Below are 18,038 nucleotides of genomic sequence, written 5' to 3' on the forward strand. Positions count from 1 at the left end.
TGCAGTAATGCACGTTAAAGCCATTAGATGTTGCTTGTTTTGCCCTATGAAAGTTTGAGATCCAGACTGGATCACAAACACCATTGTAAGAAAAGGGGGCTTAAAGAACATGCTACCCAAATAAAACTTGCTGTCAAAATAAACATAAACACCAGATTTTGGGCAACTGGAACAAATCACAAACAATTCAGGGGGTGACAAAAGGCACCCAAATAATGAATGACTACTCTGTGTATTACTTGTTCTTCAGATTTACAGCACACACCATATTTTTAATAACAGAATCACATCTAAATCCTTCTTCAAATAAATAACTTGCTTCACAATTATTCACATCATTAATAAGAATGAAGACGAACTCCAGGGCCCTGTATACAAAGCACTTAAGTTGGGTAACACCTGTAAAAGAAATTAAAACAAAAGCCCCAACCAGAATGAAGTACAATAAGCTCTTGACTGAGAAAGAGAAAGAAACTTCATTTGAATAGTTTTACATTTCAAACGTAAAGTCTCTACCAAGACAAAAACTGCCAGGCAATGACAAATAACTACTGAGAACATCTGTAAATGGGAACTTGCAAACATTTCACATGAGAAAAGATAGAAGTTGCCACAAAATCCAGTAAGAAAAAGAAAGGGGGACACAGAACAGTTATGGCACTACAAGCGATTCTAGTGAAAATGTTTTTTCTACTTTACAAAGAGTTAAAGTGACCTTGGACAAGAAAACCATGACTACTCAATATAATCAGAAACAAAAACTCACATTATACTTTACATAAAAAAATTATTAGCTGTCCTTTAAACAGATTTCTAAAAAGAACACGTTTGTGGCTGCACATAATTGTTTTCAAAATTTTTATTTAGTTGTTCTTTATCAATAATTTATTATTCTTCTAAATTTTGTTGTTATTTTTCTTAGCCCAAGAGTGCAGTAGGTGCTAATGTATCCTTCAACTGAATACTTGAGAATACTTTTCGTCATCAGTAAATCAATCACTTACTCAGATTTCGATGAGTGAATACAGATTTTATTCAACTTTCTTTAAACCAAGAATGAAATTTTTCCTTATTGTGAAATACAAAAAACTGTGTAAAACAAATACCAACTGTACATCACCAGCACAATACCATTCTCAAAATACCAAAACAATAGGGCTCCCTTTCTTCCACAATAACCATCAAACGATCTTAAAGAGTCTAGTAGGTAACACAATTCCAGTATGAATTTAAATTTCACATAACTATGCAACCTGTGCATACCACTATTTAAGCAAAGAATCTCATAATTTTTGTAGCCTGGAAAAATCAACGACATACCTGAAAGCGAACCGATATCACAGCTCCACATATTTCATCACCAACCATAAACTGCTCTCCAACCATAGCCAATATCATGTTTTCCCAGCAGCGTGATGCTAACCCTTTTCGTAATCGAACGATCCACTTTCCACCATTCCTATTTGCTGTATCCTTTAGGAAAAAAAATATAAATATAATTGTTCATACAAAATTTCAGTTTGGACATGTTCCTGAAGCATTACAAAAATTTGCATAAAAACAAACACACTTATTACAAAAGTTCAACTGTTTTTACTAAAATAATAATAATAATAATAATAATAATAATAATAATAATAATAATAATAATAACTGTACTTTCTGGAAAACTTTATTGGTGGTAACTTTTGTATGCATACAGCAAACCACAGCCTATGGGAATAACTAACATCATCATAACTCTGCGTATTCTAAGAACACAATAGAATATAGAGTTTAGGCCAAAGGCCAAGTGCTGGGACCTATGAGGTCATCCTGTGCTGAAATGGAAACAGAGTAAAAAGGTTTTAAAGGTGTAACACAGGAGGAAAACCTCCCAGTTGCACTATGAAACAATCATTTGGAGAGGGAAGACAGAAAATATGAAAAGAGGTATGATAAAAGGAATGAAGGGTTGCAGCTAGGGGACGAAAGGATGCTGAAAAGAACCTTAAGGAATGCCTACAGTGCACTGTATGAGGTGCACTGATGGCACACTCCCCCTATGAGGTACATATTCTAACCCTCATTTTTATCCCAAATATTTATCATAAAATTAATGATGTATATGGCTTAACCAAACACCATTATAAACTTTACAAAATGATCATACACTAATACCATATAAGCATTCAGCACAATCAACATTAGCCTTAATGCACTGCCTTAACATCAACATCAATAAAATAATGCTGCATACGTATTAAATAGCTTAAACCAACATCCAACCTAACCCTATTTAACAGGTTATTGGCAATTATTCTACAACTAAGGGTATCAAATTATTTTCTTATTTACACTATATGACAAAAAAAAGCAAGTTGCCATAAAAAGGTTTTAGATCGAAAATATTTTAAAAAGGAATAACCAGCAAAATTCAGAGCCAGGTTTAATCTCTCAAATTCTTTACTGAGAATGAAAACTGTCAAGGCTATCCTTACTGAAAGATCTGAGAAGCAAAGTTTACCTCACTCACTCACCTCCCACATAGGTTTAATTCCATCTTTGAATATGTGAATATCAGAATGTGACGTGAGATCTGAAGGTCGCAACAATCTACTGTAATAGCCCCAAAACTGCTCCACAGATGCAAACCTAAAAATAAACATGAAAAACCAATATACATGCAATACAAGAATGGCAACGCCACATTAATAAACTGGAAATTTTGATGATATGAGCATCATCATGACTTCAGCAAAAATTATATAAAACAGAAGTTGCAAGGACTCATTAAAAGAGGTAAAATTATCAAAAGCAATTACAGGTATTTACTAAAGTATACAAATTAATACAAAGGTGCAAAAACTACATGGGGATAAAAGCTCTTGGAACTAAAATAAATGGATGTAGATCTGGACTTCAGATCAAGCTGTGGGTCAAAGGTGCTGAGACCTTACTTCATCATTATGTACAGTTTTAACATTCCTCAACTTATAATGGGAAAGTACGATAACAGTAAGAGCGAGGACTACAATTATTATTTTATAATCCTGATGTTGTTTTTTGATACTTTAACCAGAACACTGGCCATAAAACGGCTTTTATCAGGAGTAAAAACTAAGGCTGAGCAGTTAAGTAAGAAAAGATGACATGAAACTAAATTAGGACGGCAAGTGAGGCAGCTACGCCCAAAGGGATGTTGCACACAACCTCTGGGGTAGTCTACAGTTTATAATGCTGGGAACACTTTAGATAGTGCCCTTCAATATATTCAAAACAAGATAAAACCATAGGTATGACGTCAAGTGATTCTACAAATTAACTGTACAGTGGTACAAATCCTGTCACTTCTGGACACACACTATAATGACCCTTATGCAAACATAAATGAAACTGTATCACATCTACAGTAAAGCAAGACACCAGTGTCACAATCTCACCTGCCTAACAATTTTAGATTCTGGTCGTAACTTTGTGTTGTAGCTTGTTTACCAGGTGCTCGTCTGCTAAACCAAATAGAGTATGTGTACTGTAGTCTGTGTTCTCCTGGCTTTACTTCTACTGGTGGCTGAAAATGAAATACAATTGTAAACATTAGTGATGCTGCTGATGATGACATTAGAAGTGGGTCACAGTGTTAAAGTAATGTAATAAACTTACCATTAGATTAAAATAAATACTATACTAAATGTAGGGTAAAATAATTGTAATTTCAAGTTTCCATGAACATTAGTGCTGTTCAGATTCATTGTATACTATATTCTCATCTCAGATTCTGAAAAGTTTAATAACAGACTTACATTATGGTAATGTTTTGATATTTTTACAAAAGCACTGTAAAGCATTTACAGCCTTTAAAAATTTTTGAAGAGTAATTTTTCACAGAGCATTACTGTATCAATCTTAAAGTTAATGACTGTAGAAATAAGTATATTAAAGTACAGTAACCTCCGCCCGTCTAACCAGTCTATGACAGCCACAGAGAGGAAAATATGGCTGAAAATTGGACAGTTTGCAAAGCTACAACCTAAGCTACAACACTATGTTAATAAAAGTCATAGAGAGCATTATAGCACTGTACTGTAATGTGAAAACGGACAATCTATAGCACAAAATTCTCATACCTGAAATACACCCTTTCATATTGTAATTGATTGGGCAATACAGTATATCTTCATCAAGACTGTCATTGTGATGCTCTTACTGCTGGTTCATTATATCAGGTATTGCCCCACATAAATGATCAATCAAAATTATAAATACATGTACCAGGGTACACATATAAGATCTAAGCAAGTTAAGGACAGACTTTCATTCCACATGATGAAATTGTGAAGAATGATGAGAACAGTATAGTGATTATTTTATACCCTGTAGGAATGACAGGTGTTTCTTGAGGTTCTGGGATCATTCAATGTTTTAATTCATTAATATGTATCAATGTATTATTGTTACAGTTACTTTCTAATTGTACAATACAGCTGGTTTTTCTTAACACATTCCTATTCTACCATAACTAGATACTGTACAAAGTTAAGTATACCTCAGTTTAACCAGACCACTGAGCTGATTAACAGCTCTCCTAGGGCTGGCCCGAAGGATTGGACTTATTTTACGTGGCTAAGAACCGATTGGTTACTTAGCAACGGGACCTACAGCTTATTGTGGAATCCGAACCACATTATACAGAGAAATTAATTTCTATCACCAGAAATAAATTCCTCTAATTCTTCATTGGCCGGCCGGAGACTCGAACGTGGGCCCAGCAGAGCGCTAGCCGAGAACGGTACCGACCCGTCCAATGAGGAATTAGATACTGTACAATGAGTACAGCTACTGAACTGATACAATGATGTAAATAAAATCGTTACTGGTTTGTTTCTTGCTTAACATCTAAGCACTGCCACAACTTGTTCAAAAAAATTAGCTACAGCTCAGGCAAAACTAGTAGACAAACAAATTATGCACATGTTATAAAGTACATGTTTTGACAAAATGTTTATTACAGTTCCTACAGTTTTTTCTTTCAAAGCACCAAAAAATTGTAAAAACACCCAAAAATTATATAAACAAATTTCAGTAAAATTTAAGTTTTAGTGGACCTGTTACCCCAGAAAAATAGGAACCTACACTTAGATTTAGACAGCCAAACAGCCTTGCACTTGCTGGAGTTTTCTGTTCCTTAAAATATCCAAAGATTTTTGGGACAACCGTACCTTTGGAAATTTCCCTTAATTTAGAACCCTCAAGTTTATGTATTACTGTTCTTGTACTTAAGGTAATGCACTGTACAGGAAGAGTACAGGTAACTTGCAAACTATGTACAAAAACAATAACAAAAGTTGGTCTCAAGCCAAATCCTGGAATCTATGAAACATAACCTATCTAACCATATTGTAAATCTTCAAGTAAAATATCAAAAACTGCACTGTGAAGCAAATAGGCATGAATGTACTCATCTGTTTGAAGTGGTCCATATCATCCACTAACCCTGAAAGTACAGCCTAACCCTCTACTTGTCATCAAAGCTGGTCACTCTGGATGATAATGATAATGATGAACTTGAGCCTTATTGTGATCTATGGGGAAGGAGGAAGCTGGAAGGGTAAACTATTGATGATTTCACTCCGACTGAATGTGGATAACGGCAAGGAATAAATATTCTTTTTCAATTTTTAAAATGTTCCTAATCAATTTCACTATACAAATTTATGGTGATATTTTAACTGAATTCAGCAAATATCTACTGAATTTGGCATAAAGATATGACAAACTAGTATAGGGTCAAGGGGTGGGATGCCTTCACTCAACTCTTCTCTCCCTCCCTATCCCAAATATTTTCAGGTTTTTTTTTTCATAAGTTATATTTTAACAGGTCTTTCACATTCACAATTGATCCCTGATCCCCTTTGCCTGCTGAAAGCAACCAGATTTGCTGAACAGCAGTACCAATACAGTACGCAGTTAAATGTGCCTTGCTGTCCAACTTCTCAGTTCCAGAGGTCCTTTATTCCTCACACTACTGGACTATGGAACAGTCTCTCAGAGGATGTCGTGCAATCGGAACTTCAGGAGTTCAAGTGAAGACGCAGTGCATTACTACCCTAATATTATTCTCCTTGGATTTTAATACACTTTTATCTATTTATTAATTTTTTAATTACTAATTTTTTTTTCTTTTTTATTAAGTGAGATGCCTTCTTTCTGTATATCCCTTTTCCTCCTCTTACTTCTTCCTACTGAACACCATATTCTTTGGGAGCTTGAATTCCAAGTCAATGGCCCCTGTGGGCTCATTCCGTATGAATAGTAATAATAATAAAGGCAGTCGCCAGTCATCAGCAGGGTTCCCTTCTGACAGTGTGACAATAAGCAAAAACTGCCAATAACTGAAAATTAGCGATTTTCAGCGCTTTTTCAGCGCCAATAAGCGCTGATTTTCAGTCATTGGTGCCTCTGTTAGGTATGTATCGGCACCAATATGCGATTATTGGTGTTGATAAGCGGAAATCGGCGCCGAGACAAGCGCCGAAAATTCAGATTGCTGATAACCGAGCCCGCCGATAACCGGGGACTGCCCGTACTGTAGTTCAGTAAGCAGACGACACTCACAAAGTTTTAACTGGCAAAACTAGCGAAATTAAAGATTTGGTAAATCATGCTGAAAATACCCTGAAAGATGCTAAAATATACCTTCAGAGAAATGGCCTAAACATAAATGAACAAAAAACCACTGTACAGTATATATTCATTGGATCTTGCCCATTAATTTCCCTTATTCCACCAACTTTCAAATATATTTTGGTGACACTGCTATTACCCCAGCTAATAAGTAAAGTAAATGGAATATTAATATTCTTGAATAAAATTAAAAATAGTTTTAACCAAGCAATGCGCATTACAATTGTTCAGTCATTAGCTTTTAAGTATAAAAAACTACAGGTATTGCCCTACTTACGATGGGGTTAGGCTCCAAAAAACCCATCGTTTGTTGGAAACACTGTATTTTGAATATACAGTACGTATATAGCCTAGCCTACACTACGGTACTATACATATACAGTATAGTAATTATTAGTGTCAGCTAATTCTGCAGGTTCAATGAAGATTGACTCAATAATTCAGTATAAAGAGAAAGTTAACATACAAGGCTTAGCCTACATTATGATATATCGTATACATATGCAGTAGCCTAACCTAATTATACTGTACTCTGTATCCACATATGAATATTGTATTATACAAACATCAACATAATGAACGTGCATCTTTCCCGTGGATCTTTTAAAAAGTTATGCTTTACTACACTGTATCCAATTATATTGTATATATTCTCATACTGCTTTTGTATTATAAATTGCGATCATAGCGATCAATGTTTTGGTTTGGAAATCGATTATGCTGTAAGTTTATTTCGCTACATTTAACTCAGCTCAGAGCAGTTTTTCTTGCTTCTAGTTAGCATAAATGACTCTCTAGATACTTTATTTATATGGAACAAAGATATTTTTCGTTATACAAAGTGTTTTTAAGTCGAAATGTTTTTAAGTCGTTGTGAAATTAATTTAGCTATTTTTTAACTTAACATATGATACGCTGGCCATTTGGGGGTATGTTTGTTTTGTGTAAAAAAATTAATTCTTTAGCTATTTTTTTTCATCATAATATGAGCTTTACTATTTATCTTTTATCAGCATGAAAACAGCAGTAATTAGGCAGTCCCCAGTTAACGGCATCGGTTTTGTTTTGCTTGTAGCAGTGAAAAAAAATCAAAAATCACGATTTCTGTTCAGCGCCAATATTTACTCTTGATTTCATCGCCAATAACTGAAAATCAGCACTTTTTTACTAAGACCCAAAAATTTGCCAAAAACATCCAATTTTTGGTTTTTCAGAATGGAACCCCCCGCTGATAACCAGGGACTGCCTGTATGTGTTCTTTCATGCCCAGCAATTTTGATTAAAATACTCTCTCCAATTTTATTTACAGTCGAGTTTCACCCACACTGCCGATGCACGATAATTTTTAGTCATTAGCAGCTTGAACATTTTTTTTTCAGTTTCAGCTACAACTTGCAGCTTAAATTTAGCAGTATATTTCTCCAAAGCGAATAAGGATATAATGTAAAAATATATCAGTCCTATTGTACTTAACGTCATTTGTAACATAACTACGGCAATTGTTTAACTGCACGATGGTTGAAATACAAGCAAAACAGTTGTTGTTAGCAAAACAAGTTTCTTGTTCGGTTGTTTATGGCTGTATGCATTTACGCAAGAGTTTAATGTTACTAACAATACTTTTATCAATCTCTTACTTTTTTAACTAAATGGAATAAAGAGATGGAGGAAAAGAAGTTGGTCTATTGTAAGTTGGTCTCTCTCGCTGCCTGACTGCACGCTGCTGCCTATGCCCAAGAGAAACTTAAAAATATTTTCTAAATATTGTCGTATCCGTATTAATTGCTAACACCATCGCAAAATCGAATTCTCGTAAGGCGAATTATCGTGACTCGAGCACTACCTGTACTGTTCCAAAGTATGGGGTATGACAACTCTGCAGCATCTAGATGGACTCCAAAAGTTAAGAGAATTTTGCAGCAAAGATAGCCATTGGCAAGACTAAAAATATGATCTCATTACCTCAACTCTCAAGGAACTGCAGTGGTTAAAAATTCAAGAGTAAAATTACATTTGATGTACAGGCAGTCCCAGGTTATCGACGGGCTCGGTTATCAGTGATCCGGTTTTTTTGGGGTTTGCCTAGTGCGACGATAATCATGTAATGGCGCTGATAAGTGCCAAAAAAGTGCTAAAAATCGCCAATTTTTGGTTATCAACGATTTTCATTTACCGTCACGCCGTTGGAATGGAACCCCCGTCAATAACCGGGGACTGCCTACGGGCAGTCCTCTCTTATTAATGGCATCGGTTAACAGCGATCCAGCTTTATGGCTCTTGGCTAATTATAATGACGTCATTAACCAGATTTTCAGCGACGGTAAGCAATTTTTGGCATTGGTAAACGGTTTATCGGTGTCTGTAAGCAGTTAATCGGCGTCAGTAAGCGGCTAACAGTGCCAATAAGCGGTTTATTGATGCTTACAACATCGTAAACACCATTTAATACCATAATTATTGCCAATTTTCGGTTAGCAGCACTTGGCCGGAAACGGAACCCCCATTGTTAACCAAGGACTGCCTGTATGTGTATTCATATGCAAAATTTGTCATCATCCACTTCCCCGACTGGTTATTTGTATTTCCTACAGTAAGAGACACCATCCCTCATCACACACATCAACTGGAAAGTCAGGTTGTTCCTAGTGCAAAAGTCCATACAGGAGCAAGGACCCCAAACTTGGAATAGCATCCCAACACCAGTGAAAAACTTGCCTTCAATAAAGGGTTTCAGAGGAAAATTTAACAAGACGAACTTTGTATTAAATGAGCTGGACTGATTATAACTTCATTTTTAAACACATTACTGTTTTGCACTTATTCTGTAGATGTTTATATTATAGAATACGAATGGTCATGCTTCTCTTATGAGTAAATAGTTTAAAGAATTAAAAATTTTGTATATTTTTATACAAGTACTCAAATACTATGACCATAGTATATTCTAATATCTTACTCGAAATTTCAAAATAAATTTTATAGTACACTCATGCAATTTTCAGCACAATATATTTCTTTTACATATGCAACATTAAATGACGTACAGATCGACTATCACTAATCAGGCTCTAATTTCGGCCAGAGTAATTTAAAATTTCCTGGGTCACTGCATCAATCTGCCACTATTGTTTGTTGGCACTACTTTTGTGCGCATGTATGTGCCCTATGCTGATGATTGCTCTTATCTTTTGGGATGTAAAAAAAAAAAAAAAAAAAAATGCAGTAAAAATATAAACGAGAATAACATAACTACATGAAACAAAACAAGCTGTGGCAAGTTCACCAAAACCAGTGTATGAATATGTGTGTACATGCGTACTCTATGCACAAGACTGCAATTATCTTTTAGGTTTTAAAAATAAAAATGAGAAAATACAGTAAATATACAAATGAGAATAGTGCAAAATATAAATGTTAAAAATCTTAAGCATAACAACACAAACCAAAAACAAGCTGTCGCAAGTTCATGGACGGCAGCAAATGAGTTTGTGAGTATGTATGTACCCTACACGATTGTGTTTATCTTCCGAGTTGCAAAAATATAAAAAATGACAAAATACAATAAAAATATTGTAAAATATAAATAAAAAGAAATGAGAACAAAAAAAAATACAACAGTAGCAAAAATATACTTAAATGAGAATATTTATCTTTTGGGTTGTAAATATTAAAAATGGGAAAATACCGAAAAATATTAGAAAATTGTAAATATAACTGAATCTATCTTTTGGGTTGTAAAAATAGAAAATGAGAAAATACAGTAAAAATATAAATGAAATTAGCTTTAAAAATAAATAAGAATAACATAAAAAATATAAATAAAAAAATCATAAGCATAAAAAAAACAAAAAAGGCTGTAGCAATTTCAGTGAGTGCACACAACATTTATAGTGAAAATGAGTCAAAATAAAAATAAGAATATTGTAAAATATAAAGTTCCAAGATGAAGATGGGAATCCTGACAGCCCTTCACAAGGCATGTAAAGTTTGTGTATGTACAGTGATAATGCACAGAATTACCTGTACCATTTATTCATGACTGCATTTATCTTTTGAGGTTTTAAAATTAAAAAATCTGGCAAAATCACTAAAATACAAAAAAATATAAATGAGAACTAAAATATATTTCAATACTTATTTTATCTAATAAGAAATTGAAAAAAATCATTTAATTTGCGTTTCTACTGAAAATTTATCTTTGCTAAAATGTTAACTGGTTCATTAGCAAATGAAGAAAATAGAAAGGTGAAGTTAAACACCAGGATGAAAGCTCTGTATACTTTTTCCTTTCTCTCTCAGTACAGTACCTGTCCCAGGAAGAAACTTTAACACTTACCATAAGGTATTTGCTATAATGTGAAAACATTTCAAGAATAAATTTACTCAATAATACATCCAACAGTGTGTAACACCACACTTGAGGAAAAATGCTTTGAACACTTCCAATCCATGCATGATTAATCAACTGTTCATGGGTGATCAATTCCAACTGCAAAAGAGGCAACTAGTGCCATAGATTTGAAAGCCTGGTACTGTAGAGAGGAGAGATTACTGTACTGTAATCTTAAGGACTTACAACTCAGCTAACTAGGATAATTACAAAAAGTGAACAAATATCTAAATAACCAAAGAAGATATGAAACTTACCAGCGGCTTTTCTATTTCTTTGGTCTCCTTGTTAACAGTATCTTCTTCACCAGAGTCATCACTAGTTTTTAACCTGTAAAACAAAGCAGCTATATGTAGATGAATATAATTTCCAAACAGTGTTAACAATTCTGATATTAACATAGGAATTAACATAGGAAAGGAACTTTAATACCTCTATTTACAGCATACATTATCTATTTGAAAACCAGCCGAATCCACTGCCAAGAGGGACGTACTTTCCTGTCAGTCTCTCCAGGGGTAGGTTGTTTGTCAGTTTGCAGACTGACAAATCCAACTGCAGAGAGCCCTTTGAACCAGATATCAGACTGCTCACATGGTCTAAAACACCATCATTTAGCTGTAACCACGGAAATCTGAACAAAGACGTCACTTCAGGGTGCACCCAAGGGTGAGCTCAATGAATGAAATTGGGTTCAGATGGGGTGCTTGTTACTAATATAATCAATCCCAGTCTACTGTTATCCTTGCACCTTACACAAGATGCTTTTCTGCCTAAGGTGGGCAGTTACATAATGTGCTAAGAAGCCACCACAGATCTGAAAAGGTGTCCAAGGAGTTGCTGGTGACAGCCCTCAGGTAGAATAAAGTAAAGGTGGTTGGTAAATGCCAGACCCCATCTTCCTTATCTGTATAATATAAGTCTATCCCAGTTACATAGCTGGCATTCCATAATGGGGAACCTAGGTGGGGCCAAGATATTTTTTGGGGAGGACCAAAGAGAATCACACAAAACTAATGTACCAATTCTGTAATTAGTAAAATATACTATTGTCGAATGTATATATTCGTGTGAATGAAGGAAAATAATAGTATTAGTAATTGGTAAACCCGTATTAAAATTACAGAGCTCAATTTTCAATTAATTTTCGACTCTTAATATAAATTTCCTCACAACCTTATATTCAACACTAGCTAATTTCTATTAAAAAATTTTAATTTTCAACTACAGTATAATATCCTTGTCATGTACATGTATCAAAATGTTGCATATCATCAATAAAACAAAAGACTTATGACCCTCCAAAATCTCTTCAAAATTTCAACCTATCCCATTCCCTCTTCTTCATCTCCTCTCCCTGGAAATTAACTCTAAGCAGCAGTTGCAAATTCCCTTGCACTTATTCAAAACTGTAACTACAGTTTCAATCACTTCATACATAAGTTGATAACATTAAGTTGGCTCAAAATAATATGAACAAACATGTCATTTGTTCAACTTTTGACCACCAAAGTTTAGCTACAAAGGGAATTTCAACTTGGGGGGAGGCAAGCATCTGACAGGGGGGGGGACCTGCCTGCCCCCTTGATAACGACACCACTGGTCCCTCTGAAATGACTTCTAGACCTCTCACCCAGACTCAACAGTCATCCCCTCACTGGATGACTCATATGTCTACTTGACTGTCTCACAAAGACAGAAATGAGAAGTTCTTAGAGACAAAAATCTTCATACTAAAAAATTAGTGCCAGCACTAGGGCTTATGATATCAGGTGTTTTTCTGATAGTACTGCAAGGCTCACACTTTAAAAACAATAGCACAGTCAAGAAAGCCACCAGCTATGCTTATAATTGATTTTCTAATGAATACTGACTGAGAGGATATCAATGGTGCACCTGCTATATCAGTAAAGGATGTATACCCCATTATTTGTTTGTTTCACACAGCACATTAGGTATATATAAATGGAGTTATCAGAAATCCTGGAAAGATACCCAGAGTTATCAGAAACACTGGAAAGGGCAACTTTTACTCTCACATAGAGCAAATTATGTTGGTATACTGAGTTAGAAATACACTAAAAAGAGCTATTTAGAGATAAAGAAGTTAAAGATATTCATTCAATATACAGTAGGTAGTAGTTCATGTAATCTCTTGGGAAAGCACAGTAAATGCCTAAAACTAAATGTTACATAACAAACCTAAAACCAGTGTATGATGAAATAAGTCTGAAGCCAAATCAGTGCCACACAGAAATGATGAAGTACCTCAAAGGCATGAAAACAACAAAAAGAAGTGAAAAAGAGAAGTAAGAAACATTGGAATGAATATGACCAACCAAATAAAAGAAGCCTGATTTGATATTTGGATATGATGGCACCGAGATTGACAATATTAACACTTGAAGGGATACAGTAAAGGCCCTATTGAAATAGCTAACAGCAACAAAGCCGAAAGCCCTGATGGCAGCCATCCTAAGGTGGCAAATGGGAATCCAAATCCCCGACTAAGGATCGCGGTTACAGAATAGGCTGGGGGAAGGAGGCCTGCCATCAGGTGTCCAGGGACACACATTTCCTTTGGCAATAGCAACAAAGATGACAAAAATTATCCAAGTACATATTGTTTCTTTATAGGAAAATTTAAGGCACCTTAGGTCAACTTGGGTGGTGGAAAGGGGTCCAGGCCAGGGGGCCAAATTTTCAATTTTAAAATTAATTTTTGAATAATTACCTGCAGAACTAATATTTGCATGTACCTTTCACGCCCGCAACAAACTTATCAACACTGAATCCTAAATATTCAATACAAACATAAAAATACTGCATATATATGCATACACATATAATGATTGAACATATCTACACCTATAAATACATATATGTGAGGGACTTAAGCCCCGAAGCAATAGGCAACAAGCCAGTTGGTCTCTATGAAATTAGACCGCTGCCACTTGTTCCCCGTTGTTAACCCATCCCCCCCGAGAGCTGGGGGAGCAACGGAGCTCCCTCCCACACCAAGCCATTCCTTCTTCAAGCAAGTGCATCAACTGGCCTATTAAGCAAAAGTGGGGGCGAGGGAGGGTGCCTATTAGTTCTGAGGAGGGAGCATAAGAGTGGTTGTCTGACCGGGTGTGGAGCTTAATAGGCCACCTTAGGCAGACAGACTGACATAATGACTGAAAATCGGCCACATTTTCTTTTTCTGCAACAATGCATGCCTGCATTGTCAGATTTGGTAAGTCACTTTTAAGATAAATCTTAAGGTTATAATTACACAGCAAGCCTGTTTTGAGTGCCAGTAACTGCATCCCGACACCCAAACTCTCCAATACTATCCTAACCGGGCCCCTATTGTTCCCATGAAGGAGATGGCCCCTACAGTAAACCCCCTGTATTTGCAGGGGACGCGCACCACACGCCCCCGCGAATAGCTAAAATCTGCGAAAGCTTAAAACCCCTCTAAAAACACTTAGAACTGCCTATTTTGATAGTTCAAACACAAAAAAAATCTCTAAAAATGCTTATACCTGAGTATTTTAACAGTTTTATCACAAAAAGTGCATTTAGTCATGAAATTTATATGAAAATACAGTAATTAGTGAATATTTCCCAGTGAAAAATACTGCGAATAGGTGAGTCCATGAATTGTGAGAAAGCAAATACAGGGGGTTACTGTGTTTCCCAAAATTTTGCCCCTTATCAAGCGAAGCACACCGTTGCCCACTAGCAGAAGCTGAAGAATTACCCCTACCAACGCCTAAACCCTGGGAATACCCTCCTCTAAATTTCTTACGAGGGTTGCCAGACTGGTCCCACAAAACCGCTTCCTCTTACTCGAAGCTTGGGGCTTCCGAGAACCGGAAGGCTGGTCAATGACAATGGTAGGCTTATTCTTACTCTGCTTAACTACATGAGGAAGCAATGCCTGATCACGCCTCCTCTTGACCTCAAGATTAGAATCTAGAGCTTTTTCAAGAAATGCCTCATCAAAAAGACCCCACCCCAAGAAGGACGATGCTCTAAGTTCCTTCTCGTTTAGTCTGAAAGAGTGGGAGGGGCATGTCCTAAATAAAAGTCCCAATGCTTAGACGCAAGAAAGAACTTGAGGTTAAACATCTCTGAGATAAGTTGTCTCTGGGAGGTATTAAAACTACTCACCAATTGATGGTAGAGTGAAAGGTTGTCATCAATAAGACCAGGAATTGAGACAAGGGCATTATTTGCTGACCAGACCCAAACTAAAGAATTAACAACCTCCGTCATGGTACCCAAGGCCCCTTCCAACTTTGAACAACCATCCACTGAAATCCCAACCTGAGCCTTTAGAGACTAACCAGAAGTGAATAAGACATTAGCCATATTCTCGTTCAAGGTCTCAGCTGAACATGAAGAACCTGAAACTCTAAAATATTTCTTCCTGGATGTTAAAGCAGAGATGGGAATAGCTGGTTTGCATTCTAAAACCTTGGTAATTGCCCTATCATTAGCAATGTCCCCTGTCGTTTCAACAATCTCATTAAGTTAAGTATATCTTAGTTTTACCAGACCACGAAGGTTCCACTGTGGAAGGGAAGAAAGTGATGCTTCCTCCGACATTCCCCTAACAAACCTGGATGCCTGACCTGAAGAACACCATTTAACCTGAACCGAAAGACCTCTAGTTTCAGGGAAAAGTTCCATAACAAACCCCTGCATGCCCCTATACATTCCCACTGAGGCTGTCTCTCCATCCCCAGAATCACAAGTTTTACTAGAAAAATTCTCAGCAATCTCTGCAATATTAGGTAAGGTTGGAACCGAGTCCTGATCAACCACTTCCCCATCAAAAACAATCACCTCCTGAGAGTCCTCCACCCTAACTGACAAAGAAGTAGCAACCGAAGGCTGTAAGGACAACTCAGTCTGCTGCAACCCAAACTGAGACCTCACTCTACTAGCCAGCATGAAGGGATTCTACAGAAAAAGACATCACCTGCCAAAAACATCCTTCCTCTCCCCACCAATAGCAACATTATTCTTCACATTAGGCAAAAACCTAATGTCCGGAGGTGATCCGTTCTCTCTAACCTTCCCAAAACTAGTCCCAGCATTAAGATCATTATCCAAACTAGTTACTCTATCACCTGACTCAGAATGAACAATAACTGGACGAGATGGATAATTTCCCCAACATCAAGCATACAAGATGAGCCAGACCTGACTTAACCCCACGAGCTTGCCCATCCCATAATGTACAGGATTGAGCTGCCTGAAATGAAGTCTCGGTAACATAAACTCCAGACCTAGGCCTATGCAGATCTTCCCAATTGCCTTCAAGATCCACATCACTATGCCCATCTAGCTGAATATCAGGGGAAGGGGAGACTCTACTAACTACGGTCCTGCTATGCACTCCAGTCAGAACATTCCCACGGTTTTGAACCCACCGTGTTGCAACGGGATCGCTAGCATGCGAAACCAAATCAAGACTGGAGGAGCTGGAATAAACATGAATAGCCAAATCCCTAACATCATCAGCTAAATCCTTGATCTGACTATCTACTTGATCTCTGTAGTTACCAAGGATAGAGCTCAAATCATTGACTGATACACCTGATCTCACTGTTTGGCCTACTTCAGAGTCAGACGAACTAACAGGTTTAACCGAATCATCTACCTTCTTGCACTGATCAGGTAACACTGCAAGATCTGGGAACTCGAATAAACTTGTACATCTGAAGCCACACGCTTACCTCTAATCTTATGCTTGCTACTATGCCCTGACTGAATGTAAGACACATACTCCTGACATTGCAAATCAGACCAATCCTTACACTGATCACAGCTAATCTCAAAGCAGCCGTACCCCCTACAATTAGAACAGGCAGTGTGACTGTCAAAAACAAGTTTAACGCTTAGCCATTTGCAGCAAGAAGTACAAAGTCTTGAGTTCGCTGAAGCTGATGAAGCTGCGCTGCTATGACTCGATAAATCCTCCATAATAATGGAGAAAAAGCCACTGATATCTAAGAGTAAGAATGCTGTCAAGAGTCATGCGCACAGAACAGCGACAAAGGAGTGGCTTGGTGTGGGAGGGAGCTCCGTCGCTCCCCCAGCTCTGGGGGGATGGGTTTTTTTCTTTAAACCACAGGAAACAAGCCACAGCTGTCTAATTTCATAGAGACCAACTGGCTTGTTGCCTACTGTTTTGGGGGTTAAGTTCCTAATATATATGTATTTATAGGTATAGATATGTGTATGTATTATACAGTATGTGTATGCTTATATACGAAGTATTTTTACGTTTGTATTGAATGTTTAGGATTCAATGTTGGAAAGTTTGATGTGGGCATGAAAAGTACATGCAAATATTAGTTCTGCAGGTTCGTATGAAACAAACTGTATTTCACTCTACACTTTAGAGCCCCTTAGATCATGCAGGGTGTGGGTCATCAGCCCCCAGCCATTTTATCACTGGACCCAGCAAACTAGGCTAGTTTACAATGCATCCATATTTTCACCAGTTTTCATATTCAACAACCTAATCATTCCTGGGGTAGTTTATACAGCAATGGGACAGGGATATGCTACACTTCCTTTCCACTGCCTCCAAATGAAAAAAACGCTGTAGAATATAAGTTGTTCTTGTCCTAAACCACCCAAATAGCCTATGGGGCTTAATCACATTTCACAACACATTAAAAGTTTAAAGGTAGGCTACTGTACTTGAATACTGTAGCTTGATGTTGGAGTTTTTATGCATACTGACTGGGATATTTGCCACCTTTTCTTTATATATTTGCTCATGTTCACGTCTTATTTTTTTGTAGATGATATTTAATGTCTTTTATGTTTTTAAAATCATCCCATGGAGGCTGGTGCTATACACGGCATCCACATTACACACAAACTGGTAGTTACCGAACCAATGGGGCATGGTAGTAGTCTTCGGTTTTCCTTTATCACCTTTTTTTAAAGTTTTAACATTTATCCTACTAAATAC

The 18,038-nt window shown here is 36.7% G+C and overlaps 1 protein-coding gene across 7 annotated transcripts in view; it reads right to left on the bottom strand.

Moving 5' to 3' along the window:
• The window catches only part of eIF4EHP (eukaryotic translation initiation factor 4E homologous protein), a 110,860-nt gene that overhangs the window by 65,496 nt on the left and 27,326 nt on the right, over nucleotides 1-18,038 (bottom strand). For all 7 annotated transcript variants that reach the window (XR_010855805.1, XM_067119538.1, XM_067119540.1 and 4 more), the window contains exons 2-5: nucleotides 11,311-11,383; nucleotides 3,423-3,550; nucleotides 2,520-2,634; nucleotides 1,321-1,473 (exon numbers count right to left, since the gene is read on the bottom strand). Coding sequence is in view for 6 of the 7 variants with exons in the window: in XM_067119538.1 (XP_066975639.1) it covers nucleotides 1,321-1,473; nucleotides 2,520-2,634; nucleotides 3,423-3,550; nucleotides 11,311-11,383 (469 nt within the window). In the remaining variant the exon portion in view is untranslated. The remainder of the gene's footprint in view (nucleotides 1-1,320; nucleotides 1,474-2,519; nucleotides 2,635-3,422; nucleotides 3,551-11,310; nucleotides 11,384-18,038) is intronic.

This window comes from Macrobrachium rosenbergii, chromosome 17, assembly GCF_040412425.1.
Source record: "Macrobrachium rosenbergii isolate ZJJX-2024 chromosome 17, ASM4041242v1, whole genome shotgun sequence".
NCBI lineage: Eukaryota > Metazoa > Arthropoda > Malacostraca > Decapoda > Palaemonidae > Macrobrachium > Macrobrachium rosenbergii.